Source organism: Anopheles arabiensis, chromosome X (assembly GCF_016920715.1).
Source record: "Anopheles arabiensis isolate DONGOLA chromosome X, AaraD3, whole genome shotgun sequence".
In the NCBI taxonomy this organism is placed as follows: domain Eukaryota; kingdom Metazoa; phylum Arthropoda; class Insecta; order Diptera; family Culicidae; genus Anopheles; species Anopheles arabiensis.
The window spans coordinates 5,037,880-5,064,268 of NC_053519.1; the positions used below are offsets into that span (position 1 = coordinate 5,037,880).

At 49.1% G+C, this 26,389-nt stretch overlaps 1 protein-coding gene across 4 annotated transcripts in view; it reads left to right on the forward strand.

Moving 5' to 3' along the window:
• The first annotated feature begins 579 nt into the window (after positions 1 to 579).
• The window catches only part of LOC120906242 (phosphatidylinositol 3-kinase 2-like), a 34,186-nt gene continuing 8,376 nt past the window's right edge, over positions 580 to 26,389 (forward strand). Inside the window, exons 1-4 of one of the 4 annotated variants that reach the window (XM_040317761.1) lie at positions 580 to 821; positions 13,418 to 14,615; positions 20,729 to 20,943; positions 23,808 to 24,521. In XM_040317761.1, coding sequence (XP_040173695.1) covers positions 14,558 to 14,615; positions 20,729 to 20,943; positions 23,808 to 24,521 — 987 coding nt within the window. In that variant the 5' untranslated portion in view covers positions 580 to 821; positions 13,418 to 14,557. Of the gene's footprint in view, positions 822 to 12,936; positions 13,159 to 13,398; positions 14,616 to 20,728; positions 20,944 to 23,807; positions 24,522 to 26,389 lie in introns of those variants that run through there. The other 3 variants (XM_040317760.1, XM_040317759.1, XM_040317762.1) reach the window with 3 other exon arrangements.

Consider the following 26,389-nt stretch of genomic DNA (forward strand, 5'->3'; position numbering starts at 1 on the left):
TTGCTGATGCTCCCGGCACAAGACGGAGGGCAGTTCGGGACGATCGTACACACCGCACTACACACTATTGGAATGCACGGTTGAACGCCTGCTGATTGTTTGTGTGCTCCCCCATTCCCCCCCCCCTTTCCCTTACCTCCATAATGCATACACAAACATTGCACACAAAAAGGATATGTCCCCTGGGGGTGGGAGGAGTGTAGGCGGCTAAGATGCATCTTAATATGCTTGCAACCACTTTTGCCACGGCAAGGTCAGGAATTGGGAATATCTTCTGAACCTGATGCCTCTCGGTTTCCCTCCCCAAGTGTCTCCGGAGGTAGGTAGAGAGGCAGGCAGGGGGAGGAGAGCGGGATTTCCCTGATACCGGTAGGGCAACGCCGTTCCCAAGCGCGCCCACAGCCGCCAGATTCCGATTCGGAAATCTCCCGCCAAACAAACGCGGACTGCTGCTGCTGCTGCTTTTTAGTGCTTTTGGTCGCCGACAGCCGCTCTGGTCGTCGGTGCGCATGCGCCACCACCATACGCGACCGGTCCGGCTTTCGTTTCGTTGCATACGCTCGAGCCGTGACCGTGGCCAGTAGTGCTCCAGCAGTGCTCGTACAGTACGGGTCGGGTTGAGCGAGCGAGCGAGCAAGCGCCGCAATTTTTGGGAAGGCTAGGGTGCCAACAACAACAAAACAGAACGCACGAAGTGTACGCCACTGCCAAGTCAGTCGATTGGCGACGGTCGCGTTAGATGGGTTTGCTGAAGCGCGCGCGTTAGGCGGCTAGAGCGCTTTGCTGTGTCGTGAGTTTTTTTGCGGTGTTTTTGTTTTATTGTACGGAAACCGAGGACCTGAGGGAACTTGGGACACTCCCGGAGGTTGGGTGGGTGTGTCTGTGTGTGCTTTGTGCAGTGACCCTGCATTGTGTGTGGGTGGTTAAACATCTGAGCGTGAAAGCGTGAGGTACAGATCGGTGAAGATCGTCCCGTTCGATCAGTGACAGCCAGCAGTTCCACAACACAAAAAACCTCTTTTATCGTTTTTTTGGTGTACTTGTATGTGTGTATGTGTGTGCGATAGTCTGTTAAAAGTTCAACAGTGGTAGCATCATCCAACAACAACAAAAACAACAAAAAACAAAATAAAGAAGCGCCTCCTCCAAAAGTACCACACCACATCTGTGGCGTTTCCCACGCAAGTCGCGCGCGCTCGGTCCTGCCAACTTGCTGGAGATAACTATTACTTTATCACTTTACTTCCATCTGTCAGCTTCCGGCGGTGCCGCAACTACATCCACAGCGTACACAGCAGCAGCAGCAGCTGGAGCTGATTGAATGTTTGCAGTTACCGCGTTTCGCTTCCGGTTCAAAAGATTTCGCGTTCGATCGCACGCGCATTACACGCTCGCCTCTCTTTCTCCGGCAATCAATCAAATCAAGCCTGCAATCAACCGTACCGAAACCCACTACGGTGTGAATCCTTCCCCGATGTTTCAGCTTCCCCGAAAAGGAGGGGCTGGGAAAGAAAGCGGGAGGCACAGGAGGTCGTCCGTGTGCTCCGTTAGATTGCATCCTGGCGGGCATCCAGTGGGCTAGGGGGGAAAAGAGGGATAGCCCGCGTAACAAGCGTAACCGTTGGGTCGTTTTGGGAGGGGGAGGTTTCTGGCTCGCGATCCTGCCTGATTAGTGGCCGCGGCGCCTGTGAACCTTTTGGGGGGGGGGGGGGGGAGGTCCGATTGGGTACAACTTTCGGTCGGTGAAGTTTAAATCTTTAATCACTCACCTCGGCTCGTTATTTACGGTCATTAGCCGCGGTCGATGCTAACTCACACGTGCCAAACGTTCGCTGGATGGGAAGGAGGTCTACCGGGTGGAATGGAATGCGAAGATGTACAAAGTTCCAGAAGATGTACAAGCACGGGGGACGCCGTGCGTTTGAAGCGTAATTATTTTAAAGCAGTGTGTGCTTTGCCGTCCCCGATTTGTATCTTTGAGCTGAAGTATGCAGACAAAAAAAGGAAAAAAGGTATAAAAGTGTGTCCCTGAGGAGCACTTTCCTGTGTGCGTGTGTGTGGGTATTTTGTGGAACGCATTTGGTGGCATCTCTGGCCTCTGTTTTGAGTTTTGGGCGGAAAATTCCTCAAGCGCACTTTAATTATGAATCAAACGCGGCGCAAAGGCGGCGGCAAACGCGGCGCAAACGCGGCGCAGCACCGCACCGGTACTTGCTCGAATCCACTCGGGGGATTCGCTTGCCGTTGCCAACCGCCTCCGACTGCAAAGAAAGCATCTCCTTCACTTCCTTTCTCCCTGCCGCTGTGTGCTACCTGGGGAAGAAGCGTTATTAGTGGGATGCTTTTTCGGTGAAACATTATCTTACCCTGTGATGCACCTTACGGGTAGCAAACAATGCCACTGGCTACCGTTCTATCCAGTCGTATCTATGTGTGTGTGTGTTGTCCAAAGAGTAGGACGAGGGATGGCTGAGGGCTTCAGGTTCGGTTTCATTACACAATCACGCTGCCCCCGTGAAGCCTTGAGCCAAATGTCCAAAGGACCAAAGGAGCGGAGGTTAAGGGTTAGCCCCAATGCCTGCTGCCTGCTGCCCATTGTTGACCCCTGCTTTAAGGCAAACGGAGAGCAGATAATGGGCCGAAAGCTCACACTCATTCGGCAGAGGAGCAACTGTTTTTTTCTTCTTTTCTCGATGCGCTCTTTGTATGCCAGCTCTTTGCTCGATGCTCTTTGGATGCTATATTTAGGAGGAGTTAATATACTGCGAAGTAGCTGGCAAAGCAGCGCTCCGGTCACGTACGCTGTGCGTATAGATTGAGGCGCTTTGTCACGCGAATCGGCATCGGGGTATCGGGCTGCGATGAGCTGATGCGCCGCAAGGTATGCTACCGTTGTAGCAAAAGTGGGTATCAAACATCATTTTTCCTCGGTTTTTGGAAGATAACTTTGGTGCAAAAAAAAAGCAAACTATCCACATTTCTCTTGCTGAAAGTAGGGTTTAGGATTGTGATTTGTAGAAATGGTGCACATAGATTGGTTTTTTTCCTTCCATTTGTGCACAATTGTATACCTTCAGGCGTTGAAGCCCGACAGAAGGAATTTGTCGTACTAGGTGAAACATGTGCTTTATAATGCTTCTGGCACTAAATATTTGCATGTCTTTCCGTCTAAAAACCAAATAACCTCTCATTAGGATACGTTTTTGGTATACAGTGCATACTTGTAGGCGTTGAGCTACGACAATAGTACGGTATAGTGAAAGGGTAAATAAAGGCACCTCATTGCCGACATTTTACAGTGCTGGGCACCAAATTTCAAGCTCATCATCTGCCTATTGTTGTGCGATTTGTTTCACAATTTCGATGGATTTAATCCTCACAATAAATATTTTTTTGAGGTAAACAAAAACGCCGGGATAACGGACTGGCAGACGAAGGCGCGAGACCGTGAGCGGTTTCGGACACTCCTGAGGCAGGCCAAGACCGCAAAGCGGTTGTAGCGCCGGATAAGTAAGTAAGTAAGTAAACAAAAACGCCTTACAGTATGCAGAGTGTTTCGCAAAATAACGTTTCATGGTAAAAGTTCACATCACAAAATACGTTAAAACAACGTCGTTTATAGTTTTTTACCTTAACAGAACACTGTGTACATGTTATTAAACATACGCAGCATACTTGCAGGCGTTGTACGCAAAATAGACTATGAATGGAAGCGTCTCAAGGCTGTCCAGTTATAGCAAAGCGCATTAAAGAATGTCTTAAAAAACTACTCTACAGTAGCTTTAGCTAGCATTTTTTTTCCTGAAAAAGGCATCATGCCTTTCCGGAGAGGCAAAAAAAGTATGACAGTAAAAAACTAATCAGTGATAAAAAAACACTTCCCATGCTACGCCAGAGCAGTGCAACAGCTGAAAAGAGCGGAGCTGTGCCGCTCATCATGCAACACACTTTCATCAATCATTTTAATTCCCGAACGTAACAAAAAAAAAAAAACGGGGACACTAGCCGATAAAACTGTCACTGCGACGGTCTACGGGCAGCGGGTAAATAATGATGACGCGCAAATTGCATACTATTAGGCGGATTATATTAATATGCAATGCTGTGCAATTGGATTGCGCACGGGTTCGCATGGTCGATCTATTCGCCGGTTTATCTTTACCACTCGGCCACCCCACAATCACCCCCCCCCCTCCCATGCAATAGCACGGTAAAGCGGGACCCGTGTAACGAGCCAGCGAACTAGATAAAAATGCAAACTGGAGCACGGTTTTTAATGAATAAAATAACTGTCTATTTATGACCGTGTGGTGTACTCTGTGTGTGTGTGAACAGGTGCATTTGAATGTTCAATCATCGGAATTGAGCTATAAAAACAGCGCTTTATTAGTGCTGGGCCGCTGGCTGGCCTGCGGCCAATGGGTAAGGGTGATAATTGTTTTTCAAACAGCAACGCTGACAACCCCCCGCTGGCCCGTTAGTTTACTTTCCAAACAGTGGGCAGACCCTTGTTTTTTCCACAAATTGGTGGTAAGGGAAATTCCACCTCCCCCCCCCCCCCTCTTGCATCATGGACGGGTGCATGATTTCCATAAAATAAAACATCATCACCCCTTGTGCTGGCGACCCCCCGCCCAGCCCGAACAAATCAACCATGTTAACAGGCGCAAATGGTCGGTTTGATGGATTACTTGCGGGGCACAAGGCGCATCGGGCTGGGCGAGCATATTTTACACCGAGCCGTTAGATTATACTGCGAGAAAAGTCGAACGAAAAGGGAGCAGAATAAACCCCCCAAACGGTGGTGGCGGTGAAAGCTTCCGCTCGCATTTTGGGTACGATTTGATTTGTCCGAAAGCGGTACCGATTCGCAGCTGGCAACGGAAAGGGCTGGGCTAGGCGTCATAAATGTTCGATTCGGTTCGAGCAGCTCGGGAGCCCGACCGGTCCAAGCTACAGTCGGGGCAGACTGGCTCGGGAAGAACAAAAACTGCCGACCCTTCTCTCTCTCTCCCAACCCCCCTGGCGAGAAGTCATCAATCTTCCATTTTGATGCTTTTATAGTCTCCTAAATTTTTATTCAAATGGAAACTAATCATCATCAACGGAGGTTTTGCTTTTACGAGGTACAAAATTGGAGCCACACGCTGCACACGGCCACAAGCCGGGACGAAAGGGGTTCGGCGTGGTTGTGGGACGGAAGCGAGCAAGTCGTGGTTGTGATGCTGGCCCAGCTTTTGGCCACCCGTGTTACGACCCGTGTGCTTCGCGCAAATGTACGATTACGATTGGCTCGATCGATGCTCGATTTTGCTTGTTTGCCCACTGCTGTGGGGTCGGGGTCGTTGAAGGCTGTTCGGGGAAGGTTCCTTGGCAGCGGGAGGGAAAGGGGGTGGAAGGTGATACTTTTTGCCGACGAGCAGTGTATTATTTTTGGCAGCGTGTTGTAGCTCCCATCGGAATGCTTTAGGGCGGAATTTTGGTCATACGCTTCGGAACGCCTGAAATTATGCAAAATGTTTGGCTCATATTTTTCCGTTGCGAATGTGTTTCGGAGCGCTTCGGTGCTGTTTTGAAACAGTTGTGATGGAACAGGTTTGTGTGTGTGTGTGTGTGTGTGTGTTTTACACAAAGACACTGCAAGAAGGCTAAGCAAAACAAGTTGTATAGCTTTAGGCGCTTCTCGTTCTGCAATGGTATGGAATCTGGAATCAGCAAGGCACACATTTAGACATGCTCACTGTTTTGTGCTAAAACGTAGGAGGATGTGTTGTTGAATAGATATCTTTGCATACCTTTGGGCGGTGAACTGTGAGCCAACTTTCTGAATCAATCCACTGTGTGGCACTGTGGCATAGAGGCACGCCTGTATTTAGACACAAATCAAAGACTCGAAAGTGTAGCACCTGATCGTATGCAACGCATATAGATTGTTGGATAACTTCAACATCAATTATTTAGTTTGTTTTAAAGTTGAAATAATTTTTATTTTACATACTGTTGCATATCTTTAGGCGTTTTTGGCCAACGCGAAATACAGTTCCTTCTTTTACCTCAACAGCTCTATACTTTAATTCCGAGGCCTGGCCTTAAACAAGCATCAAACACGCGAAAGTAAAGCGCTCACAAGTATGCAAAGTACGAGTCAAAATCGTAAAGGAACACACTTGCTAACATCGGTTGCGTCGAAATGCGAGTGCACTTTGCCGCCCGTATTTTAAACAAGAAATCGCTCCTCCCTCCAAAAGGTAAACGAAAACGGAAGCAGCAGTAAAAAATGAAGCAACCATTAACCTCTCTACCGGCCGCGTTCCCGCTCGGCCCCGGAGCCAATCGGAATTGATAATGATGAATGTCGGCAGAAAAGAAATGGGATTAATAATGCCACCATTAGCAGCATTTCGGCGCTTTCCATGCCGCTGTAACGTTTGCGGCAGTCCGCCGTCCGATTCGCAGTGCATTGCGTGTGACGCGGAAGAGGCCGAAGCCTGAGCGGAATCCTGATGTGGCTGTTTTTTGTTGCTGTATGCTTCTTCTTCTACAACGGCGGTGGTGCGGTCGCAGTGGCTTTTAAATGCTTACCTGGTTTGTTCTGCCGGTGGCTACGGCTACGGCTTAGCGAAAGCCGCTCCAACCGCTCGTAAGCTTCGGCTGAGCTGCTTTATTGCATCGAGATGGGGTCGTGCTGCTGTTTTGCTCGCCCTGTCCGGCTGTGTGGCACTTGCGGGGCCCGAAAGCGACGCATGTATCGAGCGGCACGAGCGGTGGCAATGGCAATTGGGGAAAGATCGTACAGATGGAATCTGAGAAGCGCACAGAAATCCGACACAGGGCCATGGGCAAAGGTGTGGCGGGACCACGGTGTCACAGCAGGCCGGCAACAGACCTAGAAGTGGAGCGATAAAATCTTGCCCAAGCCAAGTTCATGATCTAATCGCTCGTCCTCGCTGCACTCGCCTTGCTGTACGAAAAGGAGAAGAAGAAAAAAAAACAGTGAAAAAAGGTACCCAGAGAAAGCGCACGGCGAAAACACTGGCGAAAAGGTAAACCGACTCCGGATATTCGAACCAGCCGAGGTATTTGGGGTGTGGGGGAGGGGGTGGATCGTCCCTAATTGCCCCGGATGTGCTTTATTGGGACGACCCGATTTTGTGTGTGTGTGTTTGGAGCTTCGATGCTTTTTTGTGTCGTTGTGCCCGCGTGTTGCTGGTTGCGAAGCGGTGATAATGGCAAACAAGTGGTCGAAGGAGAAGTGTCGTGTGGTTCCCTCCCAACTAAAAAAAAAAAAAGCTGGACGGTTTCAGCTTGCCCGGCCACCGGCTGACAATCTCGGAGATGTTACTAAAGCTACTCAGCGGATCGATTTATCGATTACAGCGCAGCATGGTCGTAAAAACACCAACTGTGCAACGAAACGAGAGAGAGAGGGGGGAGGGGAGTGGAAAGGCGGTCGAGTCGTGGGGGACGAAAGGACCTGCCCGTCACCAATTATTGGGAAAAACGCCCTGCTCCGAGCGGCAACCGGGCATGTCGGAAAACAGCGTCACACCAAACGAGGAGGGCGGGAAGGGGGGGGCGAGGGAGGGAAGGGGTGGTGCTATGGCTATCGTCCCTGGAGATTGGTTGGCTGTGGTTTACGGTGAAAGACGAGAAAACAAGTACGAAAGAGGGGTGTGGGGGGGGGTACGGTTGAGGGAGGGGGGGGAGAGGGCGATCGGGTGGGAAAAATACCTTCGCCCGGCCAGCGAACCTTTGGCACACGTGCCGGTGGCTCGCACCGTCTCGGGGCTTCTGTTTGATGCGCCTGACGAAGATCCGGTTCGAAGGACCAAAAATAGTTAATGCTTGCAAGCTTGTTAGGCAGGAATTTTCCGGCTTTTGGGTTTTAATATTATCAGCTCAATGCTTGACGCGGAGCGACGGGAGGGGGAGTGCGTCGAGCGTCACAAATAGACTTACCTAAACCACTTTTAAGATAGTGCTGCAGTGCCGATTGCATACTTTAAGGCGTTTTTTTTTTAAAAAAGTGAATGCTTGTGCCGTTCGCTGTCTTTGCACGCATAAATCAACTAGATGCTGTTGGATACAATGCAACACATAATAAATACATCCCAACTGGTTAAGGAGATAGAGAGAGGGAGAGAGAGAGAGCGAGAGAAAGAGAGAGAGAGAGGAAAAGAAAGGAAAAAAAGGAAGCTAGTTATCGCGAATGCACAGAGCCTCTTATCCACTTCGCCGGGAAATGGCTTTTGTAATGTAGCATTGATTGATTTGACTATTAAGCTTTCGGTGGTAGAAAGGGACAAATTCTATGCTCCATTTTCGCCCACACTCTACCTCACACACACACACACACACACACACACACACACACACACACACAACAACAACAACAACAAGTCGCAGCTCGGACAGCCTCCCTTGCCAGCATCGAAGCCCGGTGCCTGCCGATGATTGATTTGTGTGTAGGCACTGGGGCAAACGTTTCCTGCCATCGTCGGCCCCAAACGTCGCCTGCCTGGGGGGGGGGGGTAAGAGTGGTGCGCGAGACAAAAGGGTCACCCGCACGCATTGCCCACACAGCCACACGAATGTAGATATATTTGTCAAATGAAGCGTACGAGAGCCCCCTGCAGAGGGAGGGAGGCCCAGAAAAAGGTAAACCCTCCCGTACGATACGATACGATCGATTGGCATTCTATGGCAGTGGGCGGGGAGGGTGGTTTTCCTCGAAGCCAGCAGCCTCCGGGATGTTGATTTGTGCAAAATGATTTCAATAACTGTCAAACGACTCCATTTGATGGATGGTCGGGGGAGGGTTTTTGCCTGCCTGTCAGCCTCCCTGTGCCCGAATGTGTGACGTGCCCGAGCCCCTGTCAGCGCGTATGCAAAGTGCCGGCTCCCGGGGTTTGCCGGATCGATGTGCAAAGTGCAAGAAGCTAGGATGCTACCGCACAACAACAACAACAACAAAGAAAGTCTCCGACAACAACAAAAAAACTCTCCGACATGTTTACCAAACGACTTTCGGGGACGGGGGAGCACATCAATAATTCACTTAAGGGGCAAATTGTATCGCTGCCTGTCAGTCGCCCGCTTTGTCTCGCTGTGTGTGGGTGTGTGTGTGTGTGTGTGAGCGCGCGTTTTATTTATTCATCCGCTTCAATGGACGCTGGCAGCAAGCGACGAACGGCCGGGCTGGGGTTGGCGCTGGGAAAGTACAGCCCGAGGACGCCTTCGGTGACGCTCTGGATGGAAACCGTGCATGATGCTGCTGCGCGCTTGATGTATGCATCCCACTGTGCGGTGGGGGGAGGTCATTCCGATGGAAATTCATCCCCCCCCCCCAAATGTGGTGCACACGCTCGCTTGCTTCGCTTTTACGTACGGCCACGACGGCCCGCCAGCACGGTGTCGGTTGTAATGCAAATCGCCCGCTATCGGAAATCGTGATTCCCAGACGAAATGGGGGTTTTGCTGCCATCTGCGCCGCCCTGGGCAAATGGGGAAGGTACTATTTTCTTTCACGACCGCCCCATCGGATATGCAGGCACCGAAAGGCGGACACAAGAGAAGCGTCTCACACACGGTTGCGAACTGTTGGCGAACGGGAATCGGGCAGGCATTAGAATATAAAAACCAAAGCGCAAAAAAACTGCCCCGCGTCCCATAACTCTGCGCGCTTCCCCCTGGTGGATGGGTGGCCGACAAATTAAATCCCACCCGCTCCCTGGATCCGCCCGATAAACTTTGTGGGGGAGAGGACACAAAAAAACCCCAGTCCAAACAGCAGAAACAGGCAGCAAATAGAGCCATCAGCAACGGCGGCGAGCCAAAATTCGAGCGACCGCACGCCACGCCGTAGACGACGAACCGGAACTCCCGGCCATCACTTAACCTGCGCTTAAGCGAGCGCATAAACTGCACAAATTAGAGTTAAATTAGAGCTAAATGGAAAGGCCCCGGGGCAAAGTCGCTCGGCAGCTTCTTAATTGGATCTATCTCGCTTTTTCGGACATCAGGCCGCACCGGGTTGGAACCCCTCCCCTCCCAAAAAAAAAAAAAAAAACTCCGAACGAAACTCCGGCGGCAATAATTCTCCGAAAAAGTAGTGCGCGTATGTGTGTGTGTGGCTGGCCCGAGTGGTGGCTGCCACTAACGGATGGGCCACTAATGGGGATTGTGAGCAAAACTTTTCTCTTTTGCTCTGGTCGCCCCACGTGCCACACATGGCACACGTGGTATACCGAGACGGCTGTGAGTTCGCCTGCAGTGTTGTGGCAATATGTTGTGTGGTCTTCACTTTGCTTTCTTCCTTCGTTTTCCGCGCAGCGAGCCTGGTTGCACACTCTCTACGAAATGAAAATGTCATACAAACCTGGGCCACACACCTGAGTTTTGGTGTCTTCCTCCCTGCAAAGTCCTTTTGCTGACCACCATCATCTGTACAGCCGCTCCAGCAGCCAGTTTGGTCGGTCGTGATAGCTTACTGCGCTGCAAAAATGACCGGTAAGAGATGTTTTGTAGTGGACGACGGTTCTTCAAACCCCGAACCCGAATTGACGTTTAGTGTTTAAGTTTTACCGGTCTTCAGTGAGCACTGGAGTGCTCCTGCAAATGCCCCATTACTGTCAAAAGATATCATAGATTGAGCCATAACGGTAGAAGGGCAAAGATGAACGCTCGCCCGCTTGAGCGGGAGTTGACAGTAATGGGGAGGAATTTTAATTACAGCAATGCATTCGCGTCAACTGGTCCCGCGTGACAGTTCGAGCAGTTGCTCTAAATTAAATCGACAACTGATACCACCGGGGCTTTGATTACTATTACCCGTTACCGTGTTACTTGAAGCGGACCGGCTCGGCAGACACCCACAAAGCGGACAAGTTGCCTCCTATCGCTCTGTACAATGTAATTAGCGCGAGCCATGTTAGTGCGCTTAATAAGGCTCTAATTAACGGCTCGTCAGCTTCAATTTGGTTAGCCAGATCAAACTTCAAAACAATACTTCAGCGGGGGGAGGAGCTAAAGAAAAACCTGACCGAGAGAGAGAGAGAGAGAGAGAGAGAGAGAGAGAAAGACAGAGAGAGAGAGAGTGTTACAAACGCACTGTAATTCGAATGATAAAATTGGAAAGGGGGCTCCTTTTTTGCTGCTCCGTGTTGCATACTGTATTCAACAACTAGCCAATTAATCGTTCTGTTTACGCGTGTGGGTGTGTGTGTGTGTGCTTGTAATATTTGGCATGTGTGTTTATAGTACCGGCTGCCCTTCGTGTTCCCTGGAACTGGTTGGATGGAGCAGACTGGGGTTAAAAAAACAACATTTGGCTCCAATCCAATAAAAACACAATCGAAATCGTTCCCCCATACCTCCCAGCCCCCCCCCCCCCCCCCTTGTACCACTCTGCTCGGTACGGGCACGGGGGCAAGCCCGTAGTTCAATTAAGATCAAATTAATTATCAAGAGTTTCATTTGATTCTCGTCGGCCACGGGGGTAAGGTCGGTGGGTTGGTCGAGACCCATGTATGTGTGTGTGTGAGTGTGTGTGGGTGGGTATGCGTTTTTGTTCGACTGGTCACTCTTGTCCAATTCATTATTCATGCCCAACACACTGCTGGCAAAACACGCTGGTCCAGTTGAGATGCCCCCAACCGGCCTTTTTCCCGGCAGCAGCAGGAGCCGGGGCTCCCTTTTCTGCCCAGCGGTTTGGCAAGTTAAGTGCTCCACCCCCTGCCCTGCCCTACCCGTTACCCGTTTAATTTCCCGTCTCACCGGGGTCCCGACGGACGACGGGCGATGTGGGTGCATAAGTAATTTTAGAAGCGAACTTTTTAATTTTGGTACCTACCACCAGCGAGGGCGAGAGAAAGACATCACCCAGAGATGGTGGTGGTGATGGTGCATTCTCTGGAGCAATTACACGGCCCTTCCCCTCCGGCTCGGAGTTCGGTTTCAGAGGAATGGAGTCGTCATGGTCCGTCGGGAATTGCCTAGAAACGTTTGGGATTGTTTGAATTGTGGGAATTGTTGGAATTGTCGGGTTATTATCAAGAATCGTCTGGAATCGGCCAGAAACATGAGTACTAGCAAAATGATCAAAAACGATTCTGGAAGTTCTGATGGTACCGGATGATTCTGAACAATTCCGGACGCAATTCCAAATGATTCTGACACTTCCGACAGATACGACAGTTCTCATGATCTTCAACACAGTGGTAGTTCACAGTGGGATCGCTGGAGCGATTGTATGGTTTCTACCAACTGGTTCAGAGTTTTGATGTAGTGGAATCGATTCATCAGGGTCCGTCTGGAATCACCTAGAATCGTTTGGAATTGTCGTAGCTTTCGAGTTATCATCAAGAATCGTCTAAAACCGGCCAGGAACAACAGTACTAACAAAATGATCAAAGACGATTCCGACAACTCCACATGATTCCGACAGTTCTGATTATACCGTATGATTCTGAAGGATTCTGAACGAAATTATACACGATTCTTACAGTTCCGACAGATATGATAACCTTTACCACAGTGATTCAGAGGGACTCAGAAGGACACAGAGTTCTTTGGAGGGAGTTCGAATTCAGAGAAATGCAGTCGTTATGGTCAGTCTGGAATCTTTCGAAATTGTTGGCACTGTCGGAGTTGAGGTAATTACAGATATTGTCGGAATGGTCGGAGTTGTCGGAATTTTCAGGCTATCATCAAGAATCGTCTGGAATCGGTAACTTGAGTACTAACAAAACGATCAAAATCGATTCCGAAAAAGTCCACAATATTCCGACAGTTCTGATGATACCGGATGTTTCTGAACGACGGCGGACGCAATTACACATGCTTCCGGCAGCTCTGGCAGTTGCTATAGATCCCTTGATTTTTGGAGATCTCAAACGATTCCAACGATTGCTGCCTTTCCGGTTGATTCTAAAAGCTGGCTCTTGCAAAAGGCTCGGAATCGTCCGGAACCAGCATTCGCAGTGCTGCCTACTTTACCCATCCCTACGTACGTAGGGAACAGATCTCGTACGATTGCCCTCGTTATGTTCGCGTTGCATCAAGGGCAGCAATCACCATCGAACGTACAATCGGGCTCGTTTATACATTTTCAAGTGTGAATGTGTGTCCGTTTGCTGAGAAGAGAGGAAGAGGAAAAGTGTAAGAGTGAATGAGGGAGAGAGAGAGATATTCATATAGAGTGAGGGGGATGCAATCTGTGCCCGGGAGTGATTCATGGGATTCATTATTTATAAAGCGTCCTTTGATTTTATTCATAAACCAAACGATAGAAGGTGTCGGTGCATGATGAGTGCCTCCGACATTGCTGCTGCCCGCAGGGGGAAACCTGTCGGACACGTTACTTAACCCCCCCCCTCCCTCTCACACACACATACACAGTCTGTGTTTTACTTTGCAGGATCAAAGCTGCTGAAGCTCACGGGTCAGTCTCAGGCAGGACGGAAGCGGAGACAGAGCCGGGGAACAGCTGGACACCATTTCGTGCCGTTCTGTTGGACGGCGCACGAAAATTGGACGACAAACTGAAGTGTATCAAACAGAAGAAAGCAAAAAAAAGCAAATCAAAGCATACAGAGAGGGAGAGAGAGAGAGAGAGAAATAGTGACACATATAAACACTCACCTCTAACATCGTGTCGTGTAGTGTGTGTAGGGTTATGTGAAGTTTTGTGTGAAAATCGCAAGCAAAACTGTTGAGTCGTTCGAGTGCTTTGGCAGCCTTTTCGGGTTGCTAGCCACTTGGCTGTGTTTATGTGTGCGTGTGTGTGTGTGTGCTGCAGCGTGATGTAGGTTGTGCTCCTTCCGCCCCTCCCCCCTGGATAAGGCCTTCAACGGCAACGGAACGTATCTGTAGGCCATCCCCACTCGACGCGTTCCAATTAAAGGGGCACGCCGAGCGGGCAGGCCCGGGCGAAAGTGTTTCTATCAACCGGGAGGACACACGAGAATAAATATTTACCCCCGGATTCGCCGCTTTCTACCCCTTGAAGCTGTGTGTGTGTGTGTGTGTGCTTGGGTACAATTCGGGCGTCTGTTCACACCGGATCTCGCACCGAAACCGGCGGAAGCAGCGTTGGCACGACCGTGACCCCCGACCCCCTCGCAACACGTACGGTCACCCCGGATGAGTGAGGTCCGCTGACGGGCTTTCCCCCCCCACATCCAGTGGGGATGGGATGGGATGGTGGCGGTCCGGGCCATACCAGTGTCGATCACGGAGCCGGTGCCAGTGCCGGGGAAGCAAACGAACCTGCCGGTACGGTGAACAACATGCACTGAGTGCGCTGCTGTAGTGCGAAGGTAGTGCACGTAGTACGGGGCTAGTAGTGTAGTAGTGTGCCTCTGTGTCGAACAGCGAGCAAAGTGATTGAAATCGAAGAAGGAAAAGGGGAAGGTTTGCCGGGCGGCCGAAAGTAGTGGCAGTAACCGAAAAAAGAAGAATTCGTTTGTGTGTGTGTGTGTGTGTGTGTGTGTGCGAGTGTTGTGTGAAAGCATTCCCATTACACGGTGACACGGTGCGACGTGAGCAGGCAGTGAAAATGTTATGTGCTCGGTTGAAAATCGTCCTCTGCCTTATACAGCTGCTGGCAATGCAAGGTAGGTGAACAAACACGTCGGGCTGGACGCGGGAGACTCGATTTGCCAGGTCGAAGGTGCCAGGCACCCGTTGGTGCCGGACTGGGTTGGAATTAGCAAAAAAAAAAAAAGGGGGGGGGATGCTAGCATTTTGGGCACATTGCAATCGTTTTGCGACTTGGTTTTTTGTTGTTCCCGGGGCTGCATCGGTTTCAGGGGGTCACAAAATGGATCGGAACCGAGCGAGCGAGTGATCAAGTTGACTTCTCGAGTAGCGAGTACATCTGTGCGGGGAGTTTGGTTTGTTTTTTTTGTTTCATTTCGTTAGAGGGGTTTTTTGTTTGATTATTTGTAGTTCTGCAGTAAAACAGCTCGAACGTGTAACTTTTTCTTCGCACGGGACGGTTCGCGCTGGAAGGTGTTCGATGGAAAAATACTGAAGGACAAAGTTAGTATGCCCGTTCTTGGCGATAGTTTTGGTCGACAACGAGCCGAAACCAGCTGGCTATGCATTACGCCCTATGTTTTGATTGGTTGTGCGGTTGTCTATGGTTGTCCCGGGATGCATGAGGGTGGGGTTTGTTTTTAAACATGCTGCACATTGGCAGCAAATTGGTTTCATTGGTACGAACGATATGGGGCACGGGGAGGGATAATGGCTAGTGAGACTTTGATTTTTGGTAGTAAACTTTTTAATTGGATGGTGGAATAGTGCTAGAACTTGTTTAGGTATAGCATGTAGCTTGCAAACTATATTTAAATGTAGCAGCGGTACTGTTGCGTTTTGAACGATATCGTTTAGATGTACCAATCTACATTAATCGACACATTCAGATTTTATAAACGACATCATTCTTTGAGATGAAACTGAAGTCTACCTAAGGAGAAAGTAGACATCAGATTAATTAGCCAAGGATAATCTACTCTGAGCAGTATGAACTGGCTGAGAGTTGGAAAATAACTTCAAAGAAGGCATTTCAAATCTTGCTATACTATTATGAAGTCTTTAAGACTTAAAATCTCTCGAAGCCAATCAACCAACCAATCACTTTGATGATTTGGACACCTTTGTTGTGCGTATTTGTATGAAGTGGGTTCTCCCACTATACGCATGCAGTGGGTTCTGCTTATCAAATGCAGGGGAAGGTCTCAGACAAACTGGCAATGGCAACATATACGCTAAGCAAAGAGACTTTCTTCCAATCTGGTTAAACGATACCGATGAGAGCATCCTACATGCAGCGTAAGTCTATCGAAAGATTGCACAACTGGTTGAGGAGCTCCGATAATAGATTGGCGAAGCAAAGAACAAGCTTGAAGGTATGTCAGACATTGAAAGTGTCATCTTAATTTCCAGCAGAATGTACCATCAATTGTATGGGAAACAATGGAAGGCATCATGTAGAAGTTTAATCCTTACTTACATACTTTGATGATACCCAGGTCCCAGGCCGGCGGTTCTTGTATATTAATGAAGCCTACGAAAACATTGAGAAGACTGCCAGACGACGTTAGAAAGTAGTTGCTGGACGAACCACATACCAATCTTGTGTTGGGACCATCAAAACGACTGAAGTAGGTTTCTTTCAGCTAGTATGAAATATTTCTTTGAAGGAGTTTCGCGGCACAGCCTATCTCACAGCTTGACATACGTGGTTGATATAGCTATCCTTGGTATAAGGTTCTCTATAGGAAGTTTAACCTTACCAAAGGAACGGCTCAGAACCTTAGGTCGCATGCTGCAACTAATGGGAAAGTCACCAGTAGTCCTATATAAAGATGTTAAGCGCATGTGCTTTCGAGCTCGGATCTTTTCAATTTTTTCTCCATACAGTTCGTTATCAAGACACTGAGAAATAATTGTTAGCCCCAGAACGACGACTACGGCATATGGGCTGGCCCGTGAGCTGCTAAGAATCCTTGAACGATGGAAGCCCCAGCAATGAAGATGACTCTAAAATTTACAGAGTCAGCTTCTAAAATCCATCAGAGCAGCATGCCAATGTATGCCAACTTTTAAGTTCCCAGCATACAAGTAATAAATGTACATTCCCCGCATTCCGCGCGGGGTCTCTCTCCCCTCTCGGCGCAGATGATCCACCGGCTCGAAGCGAAATGGAGAACAAGCCCCGCAAAAAGTACCCGAAAACACAGTAATTAGATTGTAATTGAATAACATCGCCCCGTACCAAGCTTCAACAGTAATATAGCTCACCGAGAGGGGGGGGGGGGACTGGGGTATGGTTTTGGTGTAGCACTGGAAAAAAGTTTGACTCTCGGTGCCTGTGCCGAGCTCCCGACCCGACTGCCACCACTAGCAGAGCTAGTTGTTCCGCTTCGCGTGTAAGCTTTTTCGCGAGGCGATCCGTGTTTGCGAGGTACCAGAGTCAGCAGAGTACGTGTGTTCTTCATGCGATTGTTTTTGTTGCTGTCGCTGCTGATGCGAGAGTATGTTTGCTCCCCGCCCCGCCAGCAGTCCCTGCCCAAAAGGTTGGATTGGTTGGATGGGTAAGAATGTTTTCGACCGTATTTGCTTACCAAACACAGGGCAGCGTCCGGAGCAGGCAGCAACGTTCCCTTGCGGAGTAACGCTTGTACCGTGCGCTGTAACGCTTGTGGCGGACCCCGAAACTGTGCGCACGGTTTTGTTTGCATTCTCGCCCATGCTCGTCCTCCCATGTTGGTCTGTATATGAGTGTGTGTGTGTGTGGGTCGAGGCAACAGTGAGTAGGATGTGAAACAAAACAGAAATCCTGCTCAAAAAGCGGCGATGCCAATCGCTATGAAGAACCGTGCCTGTTCCGGACGTTCCACGTAAGACAGAACAATATTGTAATAATATACCAAATTAACATTCGGTGCTTCCCACAGACACACACGCACACACACACACACACATGCTCCATCAGTCGGACCGACCGATAAAGACAACATCCGTGGCAGTGGGGCTCAACCCGTTTTGGCTTGCTCGTTAACCGCGTGTGTTTGCCTCTGGACGCTTCCGGCAAGAAGCTGTCATTGAGAGTATTATTTGGCTGTGACTATTGACATCGAGCTATGTCTCACGGTTTACCTTACCGAGAAAGTAAGAGGTAGGAAATATGCACATACACAACAAAAAAATATCATGACACCCACATCTAGCTTCAGCACACATCGGAGGTGTTGACGTTACATGTCCCTATCGTCGTCGTTAGTGCCGCTAGGTCCCCACCGGATTGTGCCACCGGATTGTACATTGCGGTCGGGATAAGGACCTGGTTTGTGTATTTGTGGTCCTTTTACCCGCTAGACTTCCTGGAAACGGGGTTTGGTGCACATCAATGCAACGGAACGACTCGCTGCAGCCGGCAGGTCTTCGCGATGTGGCATCTTCACTCGAGAGGACCGCCTCTCGAGAAGATCACGCCGGCATCAACTCAGCCACAACTCCTCAAAGGGAAGGAATGATTCCTATCGTGCAACATTCCGCCAGCAGCACGTCTGGGCGGCTGTCGCGTCCCCGTGAAGTGGCACTGGTTACCACAGCGCACCAGTCACTTGAACCAGTGCACTCGATTTACCGTTTCGCAGCACAGGGCTCGCACCGCTAATGAGGCTTGTTAGGTCGCCCTGTGAGCGCTGCACCCGCTGCCCTGGCTTTGGATTCTGGGTCGCCCTTTTTTCCCGTTGCCTGAAAACAAGAACGCCCCCTGCTATGATGGAACACCCAAGGCCCTGTCAGGGGTTTGCCGGCGTAGGCTTATATTAAAATTAATTGTAACGTAATTAACAATCAACGGGCGCGTGATGATGTAACATTTTTGCCACGCCGCTTTGGCCCTCGTTCCACTTCCTCGCTCTTTAATAAACCTAAACCTGGCCGGTTTACCAGGTGCTCCCTGTACAGAGCTGTAGGGGCGTGTAGGATGATGATTGATTTTGCCTGGATTATTTCCCATTTTCTGGAGCCGGCTCTTGCCACTGCTAGACAACCCACGGGGGCATAATGGAAAGCTGCCTTGCCGGTATGTCTGTGTCCGCACAGTGGAGGTGGAGTGGTGTTGGATTAGGTTTGCGAATTTTAGGGACCTTCCCAGTGTTGGTGTGTTGCCCGGTGTGTGCCTCTGACGCTGGCTGCCTGATGCCTGAGCTGCACTGCTATACGTACGGACGGCGTCGGTAGGTTTTCATGATAATTTTGACAGTTGCCTTGAAACACAGGTAGTGGTGTGCCCTATGGAGTGCACCCACGACTGCGATCTGACTCCGGCTGTTGTTTGTTCAATTTCGACTCCAACTAAATCGGAACTACTAGTACCGCCCGGATTTGGAGTAACCCGGAGTAGGAGTTGACCAGAGTCGCTGTCATCTGGATTTATCCGGAAATGTTCAGAGTCGTTCGGAGTCATTCAAAGTCATCTGCAGCCGTTCAGAGTCGCTCGGAATCATCTGGAATTAGTTGGAATCATCCGTAGCTAGCCGGAGTCGCTCGGAATCATCTGGAATTAGTTGGAATCATCCGTAGCTAGCCGGAGTCGTTTGGAATCGGCCGGGATCGAAGTCATCCGACTCCGGATGACTCCGGACGACTCTGAACAACTCCGAATGTCTCCAACATCGGATGACTGCAGACGTCTCCGACTCTGGATAACTCCGACTCCGAACGACTCCGGCTCCGGACGACTCTGAACAACTCCGGATCGCTCCAGATGACTCCGAAAGACTCCGAATGACTTCAGACGACTGCGGATGACAAAGAGTCCAGACGACTCCTAACGCTTCCGGACGGCTCCAAATGGTTTCAAACTCCGTATACTGGCGATAATGCGGATAATGGACTCCGGATAATGCTGCGTGGACCTACCTTCCGAAGTCAGTTCCGGAACTTTCCGAATCGGATCGGAGTGCACACCGGATGTGTTCCGGACTTTACCCATCACTAAACACAGACAGTTTTGTTTTGCTTTCGCTTTCGTTGCCAGTGTCTGTCGCATTCGGGTGGATTGGTTAAGTCGGCGGGGACTTGCCGCAAAGCTTACGGATAATAGACATTAATTTTGCTATCGGGCACCGCCGCACACTGCTGGAAGGGGCCAGAACGCCACAGCACAAGTTTTAATGTATTCAATAAGCGAGCTCCACTCAGCACCACTCAAACTGGTGAAACAAAAAAAAAACTGTCAAGCAAGCAGCTCAAACAATGGCTCAAACTATAGATGAAAACATTAATAAAGTTTGCACGCGCAGGAGCGTGTTTTTGGGGCAGCGGCACTGTGGCACGCACGCAGGTTTGCTTGCGGCAAGCGATCCAAACATAGTTCGCATCGGAAAAACGCCGGTTAGCAGTGCTAGAACAACCAACCGAGTGAGAGAGACACAGAGAGATAGAGAGTAACAGAGTGAGAGAGCGAAATGGTAGAAAATTGCAACTCATAGGCGATAACGTACGGTTGCTGTTTCGTTATTGATTAAAAATGGTCTCTGCCTTTGCTGGTAGGTCGGTGCCGTTTCTGGATGGAAGCTGATTGTGCTGATGCGGTCCAGGGAGCCCCGGGTGACTGTGTGTGTGTGTGATTGTGTGTGGGTGTGAGAGGAGAATTAGATTATCAGAAGTGGTTTTTAGCCTGCCCGGCTGGTACGCTCCGGGTGGTAAATTTGTCTGGAGCCCCTTTTGCACTAAGCCCACCGGTGTTGTGTTGGCATTGGTTAATATTTAACAATGAAGATACCCGGCTGTAGTGGTTGTGGCATGGGGGGGAAGGAAAGGATTTGCAGCCGAAGAACGCAGAGCAGAGATCAAATATCGGTTCGGTTGTGGGTGCGAGAGTGTACGGTCCCTATCCCCACTGGATGTCGGTGATGCTGCTGTCCGATTCCGACGCTCCACAGCGTTCCCAGGGTGGGCGGCAGCATAGGGTGGGGCTTTTGGGCGCACCATTGTTTATGCTAATCAAATAAAGTCCTTGTTTAAGCTCGCACAAAACCCAGTTAGATCGTAATCGAGCTGCTGGTTCGGACGAGTATCGCTCGCCAATGCTATATAGCGACCGAAATATACAGATAGAGAGAGAGAGAGAGAAAGAACGACTAGCCTAGATACTGATGTCACTTTTTTTTTATTCTCCTTCTACCCCCTCCCCCTCTCATTTCAGTGTCCCACAGCGTGCTCGGGCTGGAGAGTGTCCACATACAGGTGCCGGTGGCGGTGCTGGTCGGCACGAGCGCCACGCTCATCTGCGAGTGCGACCTGCCGGACGACGAGCTCTACTCGGTCAAGTGGTACAAGGGCAAGCACGAGTTTTTTCGCTACACCTCCAAAGAGATCCCGTCGATCAAGATCTTCCCGAAGGCGGGCATCAGCGTAAATGTAAGTACCGGTGTGCAAAGGTTCATCACTTGCTGACCTTTGCAAGGAGTTTTTTATTTTATTTTATTACATCTTAAATGATTCAAAACAGTCCACCACATCGGCTCCTTTTCAGCAGCACTGTTGACTTTAGCTTGACAATGGTCCGTTTCGGATGGCATAGCTTTCAGTTGGAAGATTTCTGAGGCGAGTGATTTGCTTTCTTTGCAAATCAAATGTTCAATGGAGTTCAACGATTCGTGTGCTGATTATCATCATCGTCATCTTTTTTTTCCTCCAAAATATATGTACCTACCAACCAGCTTCACAAAAAACAAGATCACAGATTTTCGCAGAATTTTGCGTTTGAATTCATTTCACATTTTACCTCGAATTGTTGCTGCTTGGCATGTTTGTATGCCAAGCTGTAGCCAAGAAGCAGGAATGCCAAAGATATTGACAGCTGCCTTGCTAAACGTAAGCACTTTCTAACGCTGGCGGTCAAAGCGTCTCGACGATATTTTGTCGAAATACTGTGGAATACCTAACACCGGCTGCTGCCGAGTAAACACAGTTAATAAGCTCCAAAGACGTCACCTTCTTTGGCATATCTGCATTAGTGAATTATGGCAACTTGATGCAAATATATACAGCGATGCTTGCTTAAGGAATGTCGCCACTTATGCAATGGAGTAAAAAATCCATTCACATTGAGAGCATTAGATTGCAGTAGAGCACCTCAAAATTAGTACCCAGTATAACGAGCTTTTCGCATAGCGAGCAAATCTAAATGCTTAACAAATACCTTTCTTAGCGATTAAGATCTCGCATAACAAGCATTATATTATCCGTTTTCGGGATATATTTTTTGAGAGCAGATCTGAAAAGTCATGATTAAGATTGGTAAATATTGATTATTTATATGATTTTGATCCTCGCTCAGGTAAATGAAAGCTTTGATACTAAGCATCGTTTGATATTGCCCAATATGAACTATTTCCCGGAGAAAAATTGTCGTTTGATGAATTGTGACATTTGTTATTTAACTGCGCTCATCAAAGCAATTTACAAATTGTTAGTTTTTATTTTTCAACAGTTGTATTTTTGACTTTCCAGTCAAATTTCACGTCAACATATTCAGCCAGATAGGAGATACGATTTTGTTTGCAAGCTGCTACAAGTGTGTTTCTCGTTTTTCGTGATGGTGCACATTTTGATGGTTTCCCAGGACTGGAGCTCACAATACACCTTGTAAATATTGTATTTTTCGACATTGCTGCATTCATCAAAGGCTTTCTGTACCAATCTCAACAATCCGCAGAAGCAGAAAATTGGTTACGCAAACAAATATTTTGCCAGTTCTGTGCACAGCAAAAATGAATATTTTGACCTGAAATTTGACTGGGACGTCACAAACACATCTATTGACAAATAAAAAATCTGAAGCTCTTTGACGAGCGTAGTTTGATATTAGATGTTGCAAGTATGTTGCAGATATGCTGCCAATAAATGGATCGGAATTTGTATTAATCACGACAAATATACAATCATGGTGAAACTTGTTTAATTTCGCAAAAAAAAACTACCTAGAAATGCCTAACAGCGGAACAACCAACTCTTCCCAGAGACGAACCAAAATAGATCGTTCTTTAAAACGATATTTTTGATAAATATTATAGAAAAGACTACAACAATCTATTACTTTTGTTTTTTATTAATACAAAGTGACAAAGAAATAGTAAACTACACACAATGCTACAAAATGTCACTGTCAATGTCATAAAAAATTCTTACTGAAACAAAATCTATGTCAGCGTCACGTACTCAATTGTGATGATCCGAGGTGATGCTCAAACATTGATGTGTTCAATACATTCTTGGTGACATTTTAACAGCCAACGTTTGGTTAGTCGCTTTGTCATGATTTTTGTTTACTGTGATCAGTTCTTCAAAATGTCATTGACATAGTCATGACAAATTCCGACTGAAACAAAATCATGTCAGCGTCACGAGCTCTACTGTGATGATCAGTTATGATGCTTAAGCAATTCATACGATCATCACATGCTTTATGACATTGTATGCAAACAACTCTTGGTCAGTCACTTGGTTGTGACATTTTCTGCCGGTGATCATCACGATAGACATGGGAGAAATGCGGAGGATGCGAGTGGTCTAAAGCGACAAAATGAGCATGTTTTCTCACTCAAATGCTTTATCAATGTACTCAACAGACCATCAAATCGGACAGCGCGAGGAAACATGCTCATTTTGATGCTTGGGACTACTCGCCAAGTATGTGTCTAGGATTATCATAGGGTCATGGGGATCATGACCAAGTGACCATGTGAGTGACAAAGAGTTGGGTGCTACAAAAAATGTCACCAAGCATGTGTTTGAGTCTGTTTGAGTCTTACCCCTGATCATCACAGTTGTGTACATGAGCTGACTCGAAACAACGTTTCGGTCATGAGTGATGATGACTGATACAGTGACAGTTGGCAGCACTGTTCACAGTCAGAAAAAGTCATGATTATGATTGTGACGGCATGGTTGGACACATGCGAATGTGACGTTCGCCATGTCATGATGATTTTTCATTGAGTATTAGCTATGAGCATCAAGCTATCACTGATCAGTTCATTGTTTTCGGTGGTGATCGTCACGTGATGCTCATGACATTTTGCAGCACTGAGACTACACATATCTTTTTCATTTTTCCATTCGACTGTATTTTTTAATTTTTTTCTGTTTGTCCAACTTATTCTCAATTCAATCTCTGAATAGTAACGAGCAAGTATAATATTTTCAAATTTGATAAATAAAACATCCAGCGACCCTACTAAATGACCGTTTCTTAAAATAATCTCTTGCTTGCCACACAGGTCAACCTGTCGAACGCTAGCCACCTGGTGCTGGTGAACGTGGAGCCGCAGAGCAGCGGCAAGTACAGCTGCGAAATTACCGAGGCGGCCCCGTCCTTCCACACCAAGATTGCGACGCGCACGATGAACGTGGTGGACCTGCCGGCCACCGCACCCCAGATCCTGGACATCAAGCCGTTCTACGGGGCGGAGGAGTTCCTCGAGGTCGAGTGCCGGTCGGGGCCGTCACTGCCCGCCCCGAAGCTCGAGTGGTTCGTGAACGATCTGCCGCTGCACCAGCCGCTGCCGGTCCCGTCCCGGCTGGAGTACGGGACGCAGCCCGGCAGCGCTGGCCGACCCACCACCGTCAGCAGCGCCGGTAGCAGCAGCAGTAGCAGTAGCAGGAAAAAACAATCAGCCAAGTCTTCCTTGCCAGCACCGACGGTGCCACCGTCCACCGATGGGGAGTCGCGCGAAAACGACCTGGCGGAGGTGCTGCCGGGCAGGCCACGGCCAGCGATCGGCACTACCAATGGTAGTAGCAGTAGCAGCACCACCACTACTATCACCACCACTACCACCACCAGCAGCAGCAGCAGCAGCAGCCAGGAGCCGGCGGGCAACGGCACATCCGGCGAGCACCGGAAGGTTGCCGGCAACAGTCGCTACGAGCTGGCCGTGTCCCGGCTGAAGCTGCTGCTCGAGCATGGCCACTTCCGCAACGGCAAGCTGAAGGTAAGGGCGGAAGCGTCTCTTTTCTGTCCCTCCCCCCTCCATTTCCCCATTCCTCCAATGCATGCTTGCTCCGGATTATGGTGCACTGTTTGATTTTTTGCTGTCGCCTTCCGTGCGCTGCTTCCGGGCGCACAAGTTTGCTGCCAAGTTCTTCCAAGATGTGTTTTTCTTTACTGTCTCCGGCTCTTGCGATCGTCATTATTTACTTTGCTCGTGCTCGTCAAACCTGTTCGGCTGCGGAAGCGGAAGTGTAGATGCGCCCCGCAGACTTTTTTGCGGGGACACAGTTTCGTGCGGCAGGAGCTTGGACCGTTTGGATGAGGTTGCGTGCGAAATTGATTCAACCTCACTGCCGTGAGTAATATAAAGCGGGTACAGGTTGCCGGTGCAAAACATCGCGCAGGTTGGATGGGAATAGTTTTTAAGCAGCAGCAGCAGCAGGTTGAATAATTGATAATGCCCTTCCACCCACTGCTTGCCATCGCACAGCGGCATGTAAAACCCCACTGACATCCCTCCCTGTGTTGCCACCTCTACCACCAGCGCAGTCACCAAGCTCCGGGGCTCATCAGCAATGCAAAGACAGTAGCCGCCTGCACCAGTGCCGACGACGAACGACATTTTCGTCGTTCGTCCACGGTGGCCGGTGGCGAAAATGCGAACACATAAAACCGTACCGTGTTTCGGGGGGGCCTTCTGGCGACATATTTTTCCTCCTTCTTTGCCACCCTCCCCTGCTTGCCCCCCGGGGAGCCTTATTTTCGTAACGATTTGTTGGGCTACTGCTGCTGTTGCTACCGAATGGCTGCTGCTGTTTGAATTTGAATTAGCAGAGCGGAGCAAACGGAATGTATGGATGAAAAACTTTCCAGCCAAGATACCCACCCCCACACACACACACAGACACGCACATATATACGCACACAAACAAGATGCGTGGAGAAACAAGCGGAAGGAAAGAAAAAAAAGAGAGCGTTCATCTTAAGTGAAGCGCCTAAATGTATGCCATCTGTAAGGCACAAGGTATGAATTTAGGCGTTCGATTTACACGTTTCGTTTATTTTTTTGTTTTTTTTGCTCTTTTTTGTCCTCTCTCTTTGCCTCTGCCACTCTCTTTTGCTCTATATCTCTTTCTCTTTCTTTCTTTCTGACTAATTGGATGTTTTCACATTCACTAATTGGATATTTTTCATCGAAAAACTAAATATTATTCTTCGCGCAAAAACTTCACCCCTCCTCCCTCATTACCCCACCCACACCCCTCCTCTCCCCATTCCAAACGGTACTCCAGGCGGGGATATATCCTTGATTAAAGGGAATGCTTTATTTACTGCTTCACTGGCATTGGCATCGGCGGGCCAGTATGCTCGTCGCGTACCAGCTCGCTGGCACGATTAAGACCACCGAGCTCCCACCCCGGCAAGCCCCTTCCCCCCACCCACCCAACGAACACTTTTTTCCGTGCTCGTTGGCTGATTGATGTCTTGTTATCCGAAAATTAAATGCATTAATTTCATCACTAACTTTCCTTTTGGTTGCTTCCCTCTGCTGGCTGCGGAGTGTGGAGTTTTATCGCTCATGGGCGTTCGGTTGTCTTGTCTGCTGCTGCCGGTGCTGCTGTTTTGTGGGCCTGCTGACTGCGCCCTGCTAGAAATTATCATGTTTAGCACGTTCGTGATTTCGCGGTGCCAGAGCGCCAACGGTAGATGACATTCGCACCAGCTCCGGCCCCGGTACGGGCGAAAAGCTCGTGCCAAACGCATCGGTGTCGCCGTGCTCGGGGTGACCTAGGGAGGGGTTAGGGTGCGATGCGGTGAATAAACTAACAAGCCGCTGACAAGGCTACAGGCAGGCGATGGCGTGACGCA